Source organism: Patiria miniata, unplaced genomic scaffold (assembly GCF_015706575.1).
Source record: "Patiria miniata isolate m_02_andy unplaced genomic scaffold, ASM1570657v1 HiC_scaffold_22, whole genome shotgun sequence".
NCBI classification, from domain to species: domain Eukaryota; kingdom Metazoa; phylum Echinodermata; class Asteroidea; order Valvatida; family Asterinidae; genus Patiria; species Patiria miniata.
This window is the reverse complement of record NW_024037061.1, coordinates 17,060,875-17,080,736: the sequence shown is the minus strand read 5'-3', so window position 1 is coordinate 17,080,736 and position 19,862 is coordinate 17,060,875. Positions and strand designations below refer to the sequence as shown.

At 39.7% G+C, this 19,862-nt stretch overlaps 1 protein-coding gene across 1 annotated transcript in view; it reads right to left on the bottom strand.

Moving 5' to 3' along the window:
- The window catches only part of LOC119730428 (protein unc-13 homolog D-like), a 42,995-nt gene extending 23,543 nt beyond the window's left edge, over positions 1-19,452 (bottom strand). Inside the window, exons 1-8 of the mRNA XM_038203314.1 lie at positions 19,226-19,452; positions 5,460-5,510; positions 4,642-4,746; positions 3,681-3,740; positions 2,810-2,876; positions 1,621-2,059; positions 941-1,063; positions 129-321 (exon numbers count right to left, since the gene is read on the bottom strand). Of these exons, the coding sequence (XP_038059242.1) occupies positions 129-321; positions 941-1,063; positions 1,621-2,059; positions 2,810-2,876; positions 3,681-3,740; positions 4,642-4,746; positions 5,460-5,510; positions 19,226-19,240 (1,053 nt within the window). The 5' untranslated portion in view covers positions 19,241-19,452. The remainder of the gene's footprint in view (positions 1-128; positions 322-940; positions 1,064-1,620; positions 2,060-2,809; positions 2,877-3,680; positions 3,741-4,641; positions 4,747-5,459; positions 5,511-19,225) is intronic.
- Positions 19,453-19,862: the final 410 nt, after the last annotated feature.

The window sequence follows — 19,862 nt, the reverse complement described above, 5'->3', positions numbered from 1 at the left end:
ATTTACACAATTTCTTCGCAACAAAGAGATGCCTCAACTGTTTGGGATCTCAATGTGATAAACCATGAATACATGTTTAAAAGCATGAAATGTAGCCTCAACATACAAAACTATGAAAATATCCATACCTCCTCCCGGACAAACTGTAGTCGCATGTGGCACTTCCCCCCGTGGCTCGGTCCCGATCCCTTAGAGTTGATCTGCAGTGTGTACCACTGATCCACGCGGGTTGCTGCTGGGAGGTCGGTTAGCGAAATAACGACCTGGCCTAAGAAGTCGTCTGTGTTCTTGTTGATACCATGCTTGATGTGGCGAAACAGACTGCAACGACAAAGACCTTGATTTTAGTTTTTCTTTACATTGGGTTTTTACAAGATGAGAAATTTTTAAGTTTAAATTTTTTTTTTAATTTCTTCGCTAAATTTGCACTTCGTTCACAGAAAAAAAAGATGATGGATGTATACAATTTGGAAAAGAACATTTTCCAGTTTATTATTATCATTAGTCATTTCTGGTAATGAAACCAAGGATCCCTCAAAAGCGCCATAGGCACTGTAGCTCAAAAGCCTGAAGAAACCTGTGGAGAGAAGACAATGAGAAGAAATTACAGTTTTAGAGGTGGGAGGAAAAGCCCAGATGAAAATTCCGGGGAAACCCATGGAATCAGGTAGGGACTGGAACCCAATCCACATATTGGCCCAGGCGAGATATGAACCTGGGTCACAGAGGTGGAAGGCGAGGAAAGTACCGCTTTGCCAACCTGACTCCCCAAGCTATTTATTCACCAAGCTCTTAAAAGCTCTTTCACGGACATCACATAATGATGGAATTACCCTTTTGTTGTTGCACTAGTTATTGGTACATTTGTTTTGGCAAGATTTCACCTGCACAATCTGGGAAGAAACATTCTGATTGCAAGAAAGAAATTTGCTTCACTTACTTTTTAATGCCTGCCATTTTGTGGTCCGACTCCACACTTTTCCAGGCCTGCCAGAGATTGGTCTCCTCGTCCATGTCCCACATAGTCAGAGTCAGCTCCGTGTCTCGTATTGATGATATCGGGCTACAGAACGACGTAAATCAACAAGAAATCACAAAATCATTCGAAGAAATTTAAGACATTATCAGACAATTATGGATTGATAAGACCATTATGATTATAAGACCATCTGGAGGTTTTTGCATCAGACCTCTTGCCCTGTTTACCACTTTGAGTAAGATTGTAAGTGATTTTTTGTTTTCAAGTTTAAAGTGTTTTTCAAGTTTTAAGTGCGAGTGCAAACAGATACTGGAATCAGGCACACTTATGAAATAACTAACCAGAAAACAAACAATTTCAAATGTCCCGCGCTGCAAATTTGTCGACCATCTCCCACAATGCACTGGGAAAAATGAACTCTCTGCGGCCAACTCTTGGTGGCGCACTGCATTGTGAAACGCCCGAATTGATGGAGCATTTCAGATTTGATATCAATGAGACGAGATGTGACTTTGCACCTGATTAAAATTTTAATTCAACTATGAGAGCCCCTTTTACATTTTGAATCGACAAACGATATCCCGGGGTTACACAGAGAAACTCTTTTTGATAAGACTGACCGACAAAAGAACTTGACTTACATGTCAAAGCTTTCGTTCCACACGGGATGCAGCGTGGCCTTCTGACAGGTTGTCTTGAAGACGCACTCTGCCTCCATTGACTGGCTGTGTACGGGAGACCTAGGTGACGCAATGCCGCTCCCGTCCGCAGAATTCTTGCGCTTGTGCAGCCTGCTGGTCACCGTTAGAGTGTCCGATCTCTGCTTTTGGAACTGGTGGGCGACAGAGTTGGACGTGGCGTCGTCCGATTTCTTCCTCCCTCCTTTCTTGAAGCTCCGTCTGCCGTCCGAGTTCCTCCGGGAGACCTTCTCGGAGCCGGGGACTGGGGGCGTGGGGGCAGGGCACGTGGGGTCATCTGGGAAGGAGTTCCAGTGGGTGAGGTGGGGGTGCTTCTCATGGGATGGGGAGTGGTGGTGCTCATCCTTGCATACGGTCAGGAGGCAGTAGGGATCACTCATTCCTAGAAGAAGAAAAAAATCAAGAAGATGCAAGAAATTAATTTCAACTTTTAGAGGAAGCTCATAACAGAAACTGGTCATTATGTAGGTCAAGAAAAGGAATAATTCATGTAGACTAGGTGCATAAAAGGGCCTTCAGCATGTTCAGCAGTAAAATTGTAATTCATTACTAGTACTGACAGCACACTTACTGCCTTGTGGCCATGCGTGAGTTCCACTCAATGAAGACACTACAGGTTTTTGCACATTGCCTTGAAAACTGGTCACACGCATTCTAGCAACATTGTCGGCCTACCATTCACTGTCTCTCAAGCTGCCATACATGTACATATTTAGCAATTCGAGATACAAATGTTTTGTAACATTTTTACATGCGAATTAGCAATCAACTTCTCCACAACAAAGTTTATCTCGATGCTGGTAATTTTGTTCTTTAAAACATTATTTTATGGAGCAGTTTACCAGACTTAAGCTAGGTTCACACATTCACAAATTAGTTGTTAATACAACCAGAATAAACCAAGAATTGAAAACTGGTTCCCGAATCACCCTGACAATTTTGAACATGTTCAAATTCGTCGGGGCAATTCCCGATCTTTAACGATCTTTCACCGAGCAAACAGAATCATCCCAAGGCAGCCAAGAACCATTCCCCGATTTACTCAAGACTTAAAAAATTGGGAATGTGTGAACCTAGCATTAGGAGGACAAAATAGATGAAAGACAAAATCAAGACTCTTTGTCAGTCTTACCATTTGCATCCATGCCAAGAATGTCCCTTGCCTCAACCACTGTGACTTTGAGCATACACGCTGGGGGCTAAAAAAAAACATGCAGTTGACAAAATAATGGTTTAGCGACTGCAGATAGGAGTTGAAATGTGATGGGATGGGATAATCCAAGTAAAAGTACATGTTCACTGTCATAATTTTTGACATTTTAAGTCTAAAATTACATTCGTTATTACCTAAGACAGTTTACCCATTCATATTGGTCGAGAGCCTGTCACGTGGGTGAGTTTTAAATGGTTGATAAACACCGACTGGTTTTATCCCCTTTTTCCGGCACCACTGCTTTCTGCAACACACCGCGCAGTACGCGCACCAATCTCCATTTAAGGAGCTTTTTTTTAGTATTCCTCGTGCAACGCAAATATCATCAAATGAACATGCAAGTAATGTTACAAAATACATATACTGTTCAGTGAGTTGACATGTTGAGATTTGAAGGTTTGCATGGTGGAAAGATACTAAGACAAGATAAGTTTGCGGTAGCACCATGTGAATAAATCTCTTTTGTGAGTATGTGTGGTTCTGAAAAGAACCGGAGGGACTCAACGTTTCGAACAGTATGCTCTGCCCGTCGTCAGGAGAATGAGGGATTCCAACGATGATGCGATGTTATAAGGATGGGTGCGGTGAGGCGTGAGAAGGATGCTTCACCAGTTTGCATCCTTCTCAAGCCTCACCGCACCCATCCTTATGACATCGCATCATCGTTGGAATCCCTCATTCTCCTGACGACGGGCAGAACATACAGTTCGAAATGTTGAGTCCCTCCAGAGTTGACATGTACTCATCACTCTAATTAAGTTAGTCATATCAGTATTTAAATCATATTTACCTTATTACTCAGTTCATCTTGCATCATATCAACGTGGATCTCATTTGGGACATTAAAAACCTGGTAAAAAAAAAAGAGAGAAGCAATTTGACTCACACGTTGCATCAGAAAACGTTTTTATTTACGTTTATGTCTTGGTGTTTTTATACTGGTAGGTTAACAAATTTATATTGGCCTTGGATTCTGGCAAATTTGTTACAGGTACTGGTAAATTTATGACAAGTAAAGCAAATTTATCTTTTGTAAATAACTGATAAAATATGTCCAGGCTTTGGGTTATTACTTGACCAGAGTCTGGCACAGTTTACTCGTAAGGTGTCATGCTTATTTTTGTAACATTACAACTTTCCACTCTAGGTATCAAACACATAGCTGATTAAAAAAAAACATGATTTTCACATTTTTTTTCTATTTGACAAATTTAGTCACATCTTTGTTCTGTGTGCCACAACAAGGATTTACATGTAGCCTTACTTTTCTTTTGGTCTTAAAGGCATATACTATACCAGATCATTTGCATTTGTCCCAAAAGTAACCTACCAAATTATCATCTAGCTTACTCAGATTAAAGATTATACTGGTACTAAACACCCCGTGAAATTAGTCTATCTGGCTTGTGGTCATTCAGATGAAAACAAGAAATGTAGGTGATTTCCAACGATCAGTCAATTGACTGATTTTTGTAAATGAAGAGTGCTATGGACGAAATTGTGTTTCTTGATCAAAAGGTTGTGCATGGTTCTCACTATTTTCTCAAAAAGTGCAATATCCAGGGAGCTGAAGCTTCAACAGGTTAGGTTTTTAACTTTCTTCTTTGGAGTTTGAGTGGTGTTATTATTGAAATGCACAAAACACATGAAAAGCAAATCATCCTACAATGCCTTTAAATCCAATTTGGAGGGAACTAAATACATTCTGCCAATGAAATGTCGACCCCATATTGTAGTAGCGGAATGTTTACCTTTTGCAAATGTGCAGCCAACTGCAGAGGGTTTGCATTGCTGGCGTTTATTTTCCCAAGAGGATGGAGGAAGGTCTGCAACAACTTGGTGTAGAAATCCACAAACTAGAAAAGGAGAATTGGATTGTTGATTACTAATTACGGTCCCTTCAATGTTTACATCCGTGGCAACTCATAATTCTCTTCAAGGTTCAAAAATACAAACCCCTTTCAATGTCATGCCCAATTAGTTAAGCTGTATTCCATTCCAGGTCATTAAACTTGTGGCTAAGAAATGTCCCAGAGATGTGCATTTGGAATAGATGATGCTTCAAGTGAGAAATGCACTGTGTCGTACTATCATAAATTATACCATTTGGGAGACACTTTAGCATCAGAGGTTATACCTTTGGGAGACGTGGAATTAGGAAGACATTTCAATGTCTCCCTGTCAGCTCCCATTTAGAGGCAAAATTTTATCATCGCAAATAGGCTAGATCAATTCCTCGTGGTCCAGTTAGTAAAAAATACCAAGTTCGTTGGGGTAGGATAAGGCAAAATTGGGGTTAGGGGTCAGGAAAAATTGAGCAAGTTTTGTGCACAAGTCTATGGGAATGTCTCCCTATATTCCGGTTATTAGTATTATTATTTTTTAAATTTTTTTTATTATAAATATCTCTGAAGCGATGTTGGCAGCGTCATTTCTCTGGCAATTGAAATGTGAAATACGTTCATTCAAAAACTGATTTTATAACAAGTAAGGGGAAAATAAAATTAAAAAATCCGGTGTACAAAAAATTAACATGCTAATTAAAATTTAGAAACTAATGTTACTTTACCTCTGGTTTCAGAGCAGGTTTGTGGTTGCAGCCTGGCTCCATATTTGTTACCTGAAAAAATAAAAGAATTTTAAGTTGATTCTGAAAACACTGTAAAATGTATTTGTTAATGTCTATATTCAAAAATCTGCATCTCATAAACTTTGAAAAAAAAAGGTTCAGACAGAAACCATGTGTAGGCCTACAGTGAAGTGAATACAGTATTCAGCGCATAACTGCCAAAGTTTTAAAGCAAAAAACTTCACATATGACTTTGACTACTTTCTAAGAACTTCACATATGACTTTGACTTTGACTACTTTCTAAGAAAACACCTTCCGAAAATATATTTGACCAAACGCAATCTGAATGTTTTTTTTTTAAGTTTAAGCAATTAATTAAACTTGTATGGAAAGAATTCATACTACAGATTACTACTGAGTAGTATTTCGTAGCTTTAGGGGCTGTTAGGGTTTTAAAACAGAAAACTTAGCTTTTTCGATTTGATAACTTTTAAATGATTGAACATAAAACATCCTGATATATTCTGAAAGTGAGGTATAAACAAGTGGCATTTGTTACCAATTTCAAATTATTTCCAGTGCTAATTATCCACTTATTTGCCTGAATCTGAAAGAAGGAGCTTAACATACTTGGAAGACTTATACCAGCAGTAACAAGCAGCCCATTGTTAATTGGATCTCTTTAAAAACAAAATTAAGCACATCGTGGACATTGGGTACAAGACAGAAATTTGTTTTAAAAAATATCTGTATATTATGTATACAAGTAGTCAACTTCCGACTTCATTTTGGCCAGACGGTTTACTTTTGAGGGTACTAGGGCCTATGTCAAGAAAAAAAATAAGTAGGTCAACATGACTACATTATTGAGATAAAATTTTTGTGGTTTTATAACAACAGTGTGGTTCATCAGGGATCCTGTACTCCAAGAAAGAAGGTCCACATGTGGTTTTTTTGCGGTTTGAAACTATTTTCTTTAGTTACTGATATACTCTGGGTGACACCTCTAAAATAAGGTTACATAATGGTATGCATACATCATGTCTCAATAAGCAGGAAACTATTGATCATGACGAGGCATATTTCACATATACATCCTTGTTTAGTGAATTACTCATCGTAAAAAAAAGAATCGTAAAACAAATCTGGACTTGCCAGTCAAATTGGAACTAAAAAACGAGACAAAGGGACAAGCACGAACGTGTGAAATATTCCAACCGCTTTCATTTTGTGGTTAACACAGCTTTTCCCACACACACTGAAACGTCAGGACACACCAAGTTTCCGGTGAGCGAAGCCAGGGAATTACGCTTTCATTCAGCGGGGACAATCAAGTTGATCCATGCTAAACACGAGCAATTTACCGAGGAAGAATGACCAAGGTCGGGGCGATTTTCGTTTCTATTCAGCAGAAACGTCAAACTTGTTTTCCATCACGGGCTGTGTTGTTCGGAGGTCTGTTTGTTTAGCCCTTGCGGGGGCCTGTATGTAATTTCAGCCACTTTGCTTCACAGTGCATAGTAGAGCCCTGAAGTTCTTTTTTTTCCCCTATCTTCTATGTATAGGAAACTGAACGTGGACAGTTCCGAAGTTGGAAGTTATGCCGCATCAATGACTAAACGCATTCCAAACACCTCTCACCAGCGCATATTGTGTTTGAACTCACAAACATCAAAAAGGTTTTGACAACTTTGTAACGTCCATGGTGCCTATTTTTAGCACAACCTTGGCAGCAAATTTACACCTCAAATAAAGAGCAGTTTTGTTAAAAAATTCATGCATATTTGTTGTGCCTTGCGATAGTTCCTTAACTGTTTACCACATTTCTTGCCTGTCAAAATTGTGAAATATTTCAATCATCCCAGATAATATTACTGTTGGGCTCTTCATGTTTATTACATGCTTTCTTTGCTTTTGTGATAACCATGTACATGTACTTGTAAAGGGAAATCTTTTTTGCAGTTTTTTTTCTCCAAAAGCAAACTTTTTACAAAGAAATTTCTGCCACACAGCCAACCTCTATTCAGCACTTTTCAATTTTTCATTCCAGTTACACATAAACATGTGCACACACCGTGGCACGCAATTTCTTTCATAGGACATGAGGTGACAAGATGATCCATCAACCTATGCGCCATATAACTTTGTATAGCAATTTGGCACCGACTCAGGTTTTACCGCACAATGCACCCGTCCCTGCTGTTTCCATTAAAGTGGTCAATTTCAGTACTGCCGGGATTTACAACATTTTGGAGACGCATTCAATTATTCCAGTGTTTGTCAGTTGGAGGCTGAGACAAAAGTGACTGCATGCTCGGTTTGCCGCCAAAATTGCGCAACACGGCTTGGTTTGCCGCCAAATGTGCCTTGCCACCCATTTCTCATTGGCTGAAAATCATCTCATCGTGAATGGAATGCTGCAAACTTTTCTTGCTTGCCAATTGGCTAGAAATCCCGCGCTCTAATTGGTTTATTCTAGCCGTTAGGTATCGTGTATCCCAGCCGTGAGTATGGGCTTTGTGCACAAATATTGCCATGCAGAGGGACTGCTCGACTATCAGACATCTAAAACAGACCCAGTTGAATCGATATTCCTGCTTATAAACAATTTGATCATTTAAGTGATCAAATTTAAAATCATGGAGTGCATGCACTGTACAACAACAAAAACTTCACCCAAACTATTTTGTTGCAAGTGTCAAACCAAAAAATAAGCCAGTGTCATATTAGAGTCCATCACGAATCCACTCAAAAGTTAATCACTTACTTTCGGAAGTCCAGTCACAATTATTACAGGTCATGGAGAATAAGAAAGGTGTATTTTGTCACTCTTCGTTTAAACAAACTTTTGACTGACTTGCGAATGGAGGACTTGTGAGGACAGCTAAACAGCTCTACTACAACACTGCCAAAAGCAGTACAGGGTTTGACTTTAATGGTAGCCCGCTAGCCAAATGCTAGTCAAAACAAGGGAAGGCTAGTCAAACTATTCCTTAAGTAGCCCGGCTGGCAAATAAAAAATTATTGGGCTACGGCCAAGATGAAAGGACAGGAAGAAATAAATCATTAAATTCAGAAAGCAAACCTGTATCAATTTGTGTCTAATTTTATTAACTGTTTAGGGTTAAGTTATAAGATTTCTTTATTAAAACACTGACAATTAATATTGCCTCAGGATACACGTTATAGATGAATGGACATTGTTTATGAGACAACACCATAAAAGGAAAACTTGCGGGCTAGTAAAAATGCCCGCCGGTAAGTTAAGAGTCTGTTTTAGTAGCCCGGCTGGCTAGTGAATAAAGACGTTAAGGTCGAACCCTGCAATATTTGTTAATTTTGACTTACACAATCTGAATCTAACATTGAAAAGAATGTAACTTAGCATTTGAACATCTGTTATTTTGTCTGTCTTATTTAAACAAATAATACTGCAAATAAACAAGTTCGCGGAAAAATTTGGCTGAACTGCAATATTGAAACAGTGTTCAATATGTTCATTTCTGTGGGCATTTGAATTCAGCAAAAAGCACTAATAGCTGTCCATGGATGCACTGTCATGAATTTCAGCACTATCATACTATAAAGCGATTTCATTTCATTTCCGTTTTCCCGATTAACAAAAAGCTCTTGAATTGACAACACTTTCCATGCAATTCAGCACACACTTTACAATGATTAACAAGTGGAATGTCCACCAATGTACATGAAATCATAATCTTAAACATACCCAAATAGACATCCTTGTGGTGTGGCAAATTTCACACTGACTTGTAAGTTGTTCCCAAAACAACGAAGTGAAACACTGAAGACTAAAACACCACTATAATTACATCATCAGTGGAAATTTAACGTCACAATGAAACGACTGCCTGCGTGCACTGACATGACACAGGCTTGTGATCTCCTTGTCTGCTCGTAGTTAAGCAGAACCATACAATTCTTATCTCCACTTAATCTGCTGGTAGACACTCACCATACCATGGTTACTAACCAATACTCCAAAGTCAGCTGAATATTATAAAGACAGGCTAATACAGGACTTCAAATTTTACAGAAGCAACTGGTTTCCACAATTTGTTACATTAAAGGGAATATACATCATTTGCTTTTGCTGTAATTTTCAGAAATGGGTGGAATTGGGGGGTTGGAAATATAAAGCAAATATAGTTACACTAACTTTTTGGAGGTTTTGGGTTCGAAAATGCTATAAAAACCAAGAAAAACGATCATTTTCCTGTAGTCTGGTTCCCTGACTCCATATAAGAAGAAACAGAGCAGTTTACATACATTGGGGGAATTGTAAGGTCAGGGAACCAGTCTAGCTGGCTCGTACCCGTTTATAGGTTTGTAATCGATTGCAAACAAGTGCAATGGTCAATTGGGGCCAGTATTTGAAAAAAAGCCAGTTGTTTCCAACGCTGATCGGCCGATCAGCGTTGGAAATTGATACAAAAATACCACTTTTCTTGAAAATGACAGTATACCACGTGCCATAATTTTACAGGATGCTTTAGACTGTCATTTACCAACATCCTGTTAAGGTATTTCGCAAAAACTTGATAGTTTTATTTTTCGATGTTTGCAAATGTTGTATATTCCCTTTAACTAAATTATAGTGTGCAAGTTGATTGCTTGAAGTGAAAAAAATAAAAACCAAAAGCAACTCAGAACTCAGACACAGCTAAGAATTGCCTTACAAGTTACAACATATAGGCCCCCTATTCCATATCTTTGGAACAACTTAGCGAAGCCATAAAACTGGGCACTGTCTGTTTGTTGACTGGGGCAGATCATGGGATGGATTGAGGTTTATTCAATGACAATGACTAATGAAACGATCAGTTACAAGAGTGCCTGCACATGGCAAAATGTTCCGTGCTTGGAAGGCGGATATTGTATTATGAGGTATGACTAGTATGGGCCTGGAAAAGATGAGTCTTTGAAATGTACACAAAGAAACTTTGAAAGTGTGAGCTTGATAATGTCAGATAAAAAAAACACAGCCCAATATAAATCTACCGGTATAATGCCAACAACATAATTATTTTATACAATATTTCAAGAATTTCAATTGAAAAAACAAAGAAAGTAAAATAGCTAAAATTCACTATTCCTGAACTAAAAATGTTTATATGGGTCAAGTTATAAAAATATAAATGAAATCAATTTCATAATGATCAATTCAAAAAAATCGTTCGATATTTTTCCAGAAAATACCAGCCATGATCCAATGACAGAATTTCAGCACAGAGTTAGAAAAGTGAGTTCCATCTGACCCATTTTATTAGTTACAGAAAATGTTCAAGTACATGTAGGACAGGTTTACGATGCCCATGCAAGAGGCTTATTTTTTTTTGTTATAGGGTGGCAATTTAGCTAATGAAAAAAAACATAAATGTCATTAAACATTTATTCATAATTCATAAATACTCAAGACAGTTTACCCATTCCTACTGATCGAGAACCCGTCACATGGCCGGTTTTAAACGGTTGATAAAGACCACTGAGCTGGCTGGTTTTAAACACTTTTCCAGTGTCACATGAAATTTTGACTTCTTTGAAAAGGTATGAACCGAAAAAGGTATGAATGGGAATAAATATGTGCTTGGCCGGTATTTAACACTCTGTTGGAGTCTGACGCATCCAGACTCCAACCAGTCTTAAACAGAGTGTGTAAAACTGGCCAAGCACACATTTATTCCCTTATTAACGTTAAAGAAATGAAACAAACCAGATCGAGTCCTGATAATTTGTTGCTGAACAGTGAACAGCCACGTAAGCATAACCTGTAATCAAACGTTTCCGATTTTAAGTTGGATTATGCTTAAAAGATTATTTCACCTTAAAAAGCATACACTTGTGCACGTAGGCACGACCGGGAAAGCCGGAAGCAACTGATGGCATATTTTCATTGTTGACTTTATGATAATATAACCCAATTTGGATCTTCTTGACCATGGGAAAGCACTGCCTGACAAACTTGTTTCATTTTCACTACGTGTTCCGCTCAGGTTTCTGTTGACTTAGATGGTCATAAGCGGAGATCCATTTAACAAAAAGGCAGCTGTCAAAAGATAGCACTTTGTCCACATGGTGCACAGGTTTACTTAAAATAAGGAAATAAATGTGTGCTTGGCCGGATATGGCTCAGGTCATTATCAGCATCCAGACTCCAAACCGGTCTTAAACATAATGTTTTAAACCGGTCAAGCACATGTTCATTCATTTAATTCCCATTCATAAATACCTCAGACAGTTTAGCTATTCCTATTGGTCGAGAGCCCGTCACGTGGCCGGTCTTAAACGGATGATAAAGACATGGCTAGCTGGTCTTAAACACTTTTCCAGTGTCACAATAAAATGTGGACTCCTAAAAATCCAGTGCCTCTTACCGTTTTATTGGTTGAACGTTCATAATCCTCACGTAGGCATGCGCAAAACTACCAGCGAGTCAGAATTTAAGTTTCTAAATTCAAAACGCGACGCCCCAGGTGTGTTCTGCGCGACATCGCCCAGAACATACTACGTGCGTGTCAATTTCCATAAAAGGGTTGTTTACATCTTACTCGCCAGCAGAACACTCCATTATTTTGCTAGAGGGATGTTTCAAAAAGCATGAAGTGAACTTGTTGAACAGAATCGGGATTTTTTGAACGAATTATTTGAATTTTTTTTACCGAAAAGGTATTTATGAATGGGAATAAGTAGGCCTATGTGCTCGGTCGGTATTTATCACTCTGTTTAAGACCGCTTAGAGTCTGGTTGTAATTATCAGCACCCAGACTCTAAGCGGTCTTAAACAGAGTGATAAAAACCTCCGGAGCACACATTTATTCCCTTATTCATATACCTTTTCGGTCAAAAAGTCAAAGTAAGTCAAACAGTTTCCAATGATTTTGTTCAACATATTTACTTCATGTTTGTTTAAACACCCCTCTACCATAGCTATGTTATGTGCCTCTTGCCAGTAGTTGTAAACAACTCCTTATTAGTGGCACAGAATGCGACGATACCAGTGTACTGTGAATTATGAAGTGGCGCATGCCTAAGTGAAGGTCGTGAACATTCAATCAATACACGGGTAAAAGGGACCAGGGGCCCATTTCACGAAACTCGTTTTATCTTGCGCCTCATCTTAGGATTTAAGACGAGTCCCCACTCTAAGATCCATCTTAGCTAAGACATGTTCTAAGATCGATTTCACTATAAACCAATCTCAAGCAAGATGCATTAAAACTACCAATTCGATAGCTGTTTCATGATTGTTTTTACCGCTCGACGAAACAGTCGTTGAAAAGAAAAGCGCAAAACCAATTTTCCGCTCTAGCAAGGGAAAATACATTGTAAAAGTATACTGAAAACTATGTGAAAAAGAAACCCATTGAAATCCTTCATTCATTTCTAAATCTGCTAATTTACGATCATGGCACTGAATTTAATAAATTAAAAATCCCAAATTTGTACACGGATAAAGCGAGCATGTATACATCATAAAGTGTACATGCATGCATATCATGCTAAAATTACAACAAAAATTGTGTTGTTTCAATATTGGACATTGAAATTGACAGAGTACAATTTAAGTAAATAATAAATAGAAGTCTGATAGCTCACGTGCACAAATTGATTTACTGTTTGCTGTTTCAAGTCCAAAGTCTGACCTTTAACTTAGACTTGTTCCAGTCCGAAGCCTAGTTAAATTCTACTTCAACTGTACTGCAGTTGACATGAAACACATTACTGTCAACTTGTCAGGACACACGTTTTACATGTGTAACAGATTCACAATAGCACAAAAGACATTGGCAAGTTTAAAATTGTCTCCGACAAGATGCAACAGGTTGCAATGCAGGAATAATACATTCAATCAAAACAGGTGCATTTTATTCAGCTTTGAATGGCCCCTACAATTGGCACTGTAGTTGCCTGGAAACAATACAACACTGTAAGTTTTCTTTTGAGAGAAAACTTAAGGGCTTTTGGGAAGTATTTTGGAAGTACACATATTTATTAACTATCAAAAGGACATCTTGTGTGCATAGAACGAACCTAATTTGAGATCCTTTTTAAATACTGTACACTACTGGGTATTCTGACTTTGAAACTACAATTTTTCATTCTACATGCGCCCCGCTCCATCATATTCACAAAATGAAAGTAGAATCTCATTTCATTCTAATCCAGCTCTCACAAATTAAAAAGTTACAACTTGGCGTTGTCAAAATAGATGAAAAATAACAAGAGCACAAATTGCCGATCGCTGAGGCGCATCCAACCATGAATGCAGTCACAATAACATCGTTTCCATGCGCTACGCTCCATCATATTCACAAAATGAAAGTAAAAGTTACACTCCAGTAACATGTAATATGTGACTTTTCTTAGTAAGAAAGGTACATGTAGGCCTATACATACACACATGTACCGCTGTTTAAAAATACACTTTGTTTTCAGTTTTCAAGCTTTCTATTCTGTTCGCGAAAACTACTACGATTTGTGGAAATCTGTCAGAAAACATGTACATTGCACATAAATAATGTGAAGTATTATTCAGATCAAATCTAAAGAGGAGTCTAGAGTATTTGCATTTTTTGAAATTTACATCAATGGGCAAATAGCATGATCTCAATTAGTCTTGTAGTTGAGTTCACCACATCCCAGTCCAAGTCTGAGTCCGAGTCCTTCCAATTAGAGTGCAAGTCTAGGTCTGAGTGATCCCAAGTCCGTCAAAAAGTGGACTCGAATTTGGACTCGAGTCCAAGTCAACACTGAGCTCAATTAACACAAAATTAGCATCAAATCTAAGAAAAAATTTCTATTTAAACAAAAACAAAAGTGGATACTTTGATAAGTGTAAAAATATTTGTCTAAATTTCTGTTGATCAGGTGTTTTTATTGATCATATCCATAATAAAGGGAGATGTCACCTATTTTTGTAAATAGATATCTCCCAAGTAAATCCAGTTTATATTTACGGTAGCATTTTGTTCCATGCCGTTACGCCCTAAAACCTTTCTAAATCAGTAATTTCCATTTTCTTATTTGGTTGGAAGTAGATTGTTTTTGTTTGGTTGTGTACAAGGTTTCATAGCACTCCTATCATTTTGAGAACAAGAATCTCATAAAGAAATCATAACAATACAGTGCTAACAGTCTGTTGATTATTTTATGAGTAAATTGTGACTAAAACAGCAAAATCATTCTTTTTTCTTAAATATATGAGTTTTTTTGTTGTCTTGAAGTAAGAACAGCAAGACTCAACATATTCTTCAGGTGAACAATTGCAAACAGATACATGTATCTGTTTAAATTTCATTTTTTTCACAAATGAGGGAAGAATGGCCAATAAATGCATGCATCATGATGCACACTTCTTACGTGTAGTGCCTACACTACAGATTTTCTGCTTGTGGCAGGTTGACAGCATGACAGGTTGTCAGGTTGGCGTAGCGGTATTTTCCTCGCCTTCCACCGCTGTGACCCAGGTTCGAATCCCGCCTGGGCCAATATGTGGATTGGGTTTTCAGTCCCTGCCTGATTCCGTGGGTTTTCCCCAGAATATTCTTCTGGGCTTTTCCTCCCACCTCTAAAACTGTAACTGCTTCTCATTGTCTTCTCTCCACAGGTTTCTTCAGGCTTGCGAGCTACAGTGCCTAAGGCGCTTTTGAGGAATCCTTGGTTTCATTACCAGAAATGATTAATAATAATAATAATAATAATGACGTGAAGTTAGGCTGTATGACAAGAGAAATATGTCAAGATACAAAAGACACTTTATATTCAGCAGCCACTTTTTGACTCTTTTTACGAACAAATTTAATTCAGTGAAGTGTGGTGAATGCAGCCCCAACAAACCTAGCTGTTCAAGAACCAACTTGATGCCTAAGAAATTGGATATGGGGTCACAAAGGGCTTAGCTTTTTCAATTCCCATCAACCTAAAAGTACTAAAAGTAAAGTAAAGTAAAGTTACAATGAGTGCAAATATGAATATTACTAAAATATCAGGTGTATTCACTACAATTCCTTCTTTAGCACCAAAGATAGCCTGCAATGCAAATGATCTTTTGCTTTCTGTTTCAGACTTTTTCTCACAGTTTGAAAACTTATTACATTACAGCACGTTTAATATACACAGGACAGTACTAAACTTATACAATAAGTTGTACGGCCACCAACAATTATCAGTCAAACAACATGGAGGTATTGTACCTACGAACAAACTAACACTACATGTCAGTTACTGGTGATTATACACGCATCGCCATTGGCCATAAATGGCACTACTGAGGCCTGCGATATAGCTATGTCACGCCCCAACTATCGCATCGGTCCCAACTATAGTTGGGCCTGTCCCAACTATAGTTGGGCCTGTCCCAACTGTAGTTCCACAGTTGGGCTGGCCCAACTATAGTTGGGCCTGTCCCAACTATAGTTGGGCGGTCCCAACTGTAAGTTCCACTGTTGGGCTGGCCCATCTATAGTTGGGCCACTCCGATCTTTTTATTTTGCGGTGTCCCAACTATAGTTTACATTGATGTACAACTGTAAAACGTTCCCTACAGCTCTGATACACGTCTGACTTTACTGGGGACCACTGAAATTAGTTATTGATGGGGCGAATCTATAGTTGGGCCACTCCAATCTTTTTATTTTGCGGTCCCAACTATAGTGTACATTGTTGTACGATTATAAAACATTCCCTACAACTCTAATACACATCTGACTTTACTTGGGACCAATGAAATTATCTATGGGTGCATGGGGACCATCTGTAGTTGGGCCACCGCAATATTTTTATTTGGCGGTCCCAACTATATAGTTTACATTGATGTACGACTATAAAACATTCCCTACAGCTAGCTCTGTTACATACTGTCCGACTTTACTTGGGACCTTTGACATTAGCTATGGGTGGGGCCCATCTATAGTTGGCCAGCCATGGCAATCTTTGAATTTTGCAAAATGTTGCTGGACAATAAAACCCAGCAGCTGGACAACTCATCCAACTAGGCAGTACCACGTGACCGGCCAGCCTTGCGGCATGCATGCACGACGAATACACGGTGCCAGCGCCGCGGAACATTTAATCCAACAAGATCTATCAAGCATCCGGCGCAACTCCAGTATATAACTATAGTTGGGCCGACCCAACTGCCGCACTATAGTTGGGACAGTCCCAACTATAGTTGGGACCGATGCGATAGTTGGGGCGTGACAGCTACATAAAATGTCGTTAGTGCAGTACTACTGAGTACTGTATCCAGGCAAGGGCGGAAATCGCTCCTTGAACGTGGGGGGGACAGGTTTTTTTTCTCCCCGAAATTATATTACTCACAAAACGTCACAGGCTGAACGGCAGTGGCGTAGCAAGGATTTTTTCAGGGGGGGGGGGGGGGGGGCGCTGGGGGGGGGGGCTGGAACATTTCATGGGGGGGGGTCAAGCAGGGGCGTCAATCGCTTCTCAAAAGTGGGGGGGGGGGACATACCTTGATCATAAAGACTAACGGCGTGGGGTTCGGGGCCCGCTTAAGGGCCCCGAAAAAAATTGGATTCTAGATGTTCTGTGGTGTGACTTGAAGCAATTTCTTACGACTTTCTTCCATGCTTTAACTAATATTTTCTTGGCAAAAGATAATTATTTGAACATCGTTTTCGAGGTTGGAGACATTGAATCAGCTATCGGTATTCTGAGCTATTGGCGTGGGGTTCGGGGCCCGCTTATGGGCCCCGAAAAAATTGGATTTTCGATGCTCTGTGGTGTGATCTGAGGCAATTTCTTACCACTTTAACCAATAATTTCTTAGCACAAAAGATAATAATTTAAACATAATTTTCGAGGTTTTCTCAGCTTAAGGCATAAGAAAATTTTGTGAACATTGTTTTCGAGGTTGGAGTCATTGAATCAGCTACCAGAATTCTGAGCTATAGGCGTGGGGTTCGGGGCCCGCTTAAGGGCCCCGAAAAATTTTGGATTCTAAATGCTCTGTGGTGCTATCTGAGGCAATTTCTGACCACTTTAACCAATATTTTCTAAGCAAAAGATACATCGTTGTACATAATAGGGCCCTGTAAATGAGACACGAGTTCAAAAATGGGGGGGGGGACATTTGATATTGTGTCCCCCACTCTTCAAAAGGTGTTGGGGGACATGTCCCCTGTCCCTCCAGGATCGACGCCCATGGCGTCATGTAGATCAATGATATTTTTTTAGAAACTCAAAATCTCAGTTGGGGGGGGGCGACTAGGGGGGCGACAAGGTTTCATGGGGGCGGTCGCCCCCCCCCCCCACGCCCCCCCCCCCCCCCCCCCGGTGGCTACGCCACTGCTGAACGGAAAACTTTCCACTCGTAATATTGCCATGGGGTATGGCAGCCATAGCGAGAGACTTGAAATCAAGTCTGTAATGAGTAGTTTAATTTAATCGCGTCCGCCGCAAGGGCGGATCCAGAACACAACTTTTTTAGGGGGGGGGGCTAAAAAAAGTTTGGTCCCCCCAAAAAGTGGGTCCAAAAAATTACGGCGTGGGGTTTCGGGGCCCGCTTAAGGGCCCCGAAAATTTTTGGATTCTAGATGCTCTGTGGTGCGATCTGAGGCAATTTCTGACCACTTTTACCAATTTTTTTTGGAGGAAAAGATGGAGGTGTACTCATTGCCTGCATTTATTGCGATGTCACATAAAAAAAAAATTGGTTTCGTTTTTTTTTTTGGGGGGGGGGGTCATGGCCCCCTTGATAATGCAACAATATATTTCTGAACCTCGTTGTGTGCATCGGGCATTTTGTCATTGCGGTTCTGTAACCTTAAAAATGGGCACAAACCGCGGACGAGTTCGTTTTCAGGGTGATTACCACATGGGCCAAAAGGAGCTTACGTTTACAGTCGGCGCGCACTTCATTTTTTGAAGGGGATTTACAATTATTCGTAACAGTTTCAACTTCCATAATTACTTAAATATTACTCCTTTTATTCTAAGACAGTTGCAAAAGTACTAATATTATCTACAATGTTATACGCTTTTTTACTGTAATTTTAAAAACAGGACTGCCAAATAAAATGGAAACTTGAAAATGATCGTGTAATAATTACCCCCATATTTATAATGGTGTTTCTTCGTAAGCCAGATGGGCTACTATTGGCCCTCGCTATGGAAACATCATGCATATGCATTGCAGTGGCTGCATATATGGATATTCGCTTGAAAACATCTTAGTCAAGTCGTTAGACACAGACTGACCATGCCGCGCGTTAGTACATGACTTTTACATGAATGGTTGTAGCGCTGACGTTGCATGAACGGCGGTGGTATGCGGATTTTGGCGCTGATCGATGACGGACATAAACCACTATAGTCTAACGACTTGTCATCAAGTCTACCATAGCGATTGCGGGCCGGAGTGGGGCCGAAATAGGAGTAGCAAATTATATGACGTACGCAGGCAACATTGTGTATAACGTATACCGCATGAACCAACACGCACGTACAGTACATGTACGTGGGTAGGCTAGGCGTACAAGAGCCGTGGTCGAACCGACAAGAAAACCAAATTGGTTCTCAGCCACAACTTAGCGACATATCGAAGAGGCTTTTCCCTAAGACTCTGCCATGGTTGGTCACCCACCCATACCTACACATGAAAACATGGAGGGGACATTCGACATTGTGTCCCCCCTTACCAAATTCATGGGGGGGACGTGTCCCCCCTGTCCCCCCCGGGATTTCCGCCCATGTATCCAGGCACACCCCGCCAGGCTCACTTACCCAAATCGAAGGCATCTTGAATCGTCAATTTTTATAATGAAACTTATTTGCTCGTGCAGGTGTTATGACTTCCGCGTTCTTCTTATTCACGTCTCCAAAACAAAACTATATTCAGGCTTCAAAGTTCAAGTTGAACTTGGCTCGATCTACGCAGCGAAACCATGGTCACAGTCACTCACGTTCATGCGAGCTTGATTGATTGATTGAGCATAAACATTATTACACCTGTTCTGCAGGCAGGCAGGCGAGGGAAAAAAGTTTTGTCCCGCTATATGGTTCCCAAGCACACATAAGCCTCGTTTACACTAAAAGAACTCAGGGCTTCAGACCAAAAAAAACTTTGGCCTTGAAGACTTCTTGACGTTGAGGGCGCCCTGTTCTTTTTACGGGAAAGACTGGAAGAAAACCCCAGGGGTGCACTGAACCAATTCAAGCCCCATCGAAAACAGTGTAAAATCAACAAAGTTCAGGGCCAAATAACATGCACGCCGACATCACTGGGGTTTCTCAAACAAAAATTAAATTATTTTCAATTCCTTCATCTGCCTATTTCTTTTCAATATTTGGTGGATTAGCCAATTACATTTTTTAATATTCACACCAAAACTTACTCACCCCCCAAAAAGTGATACTTCCC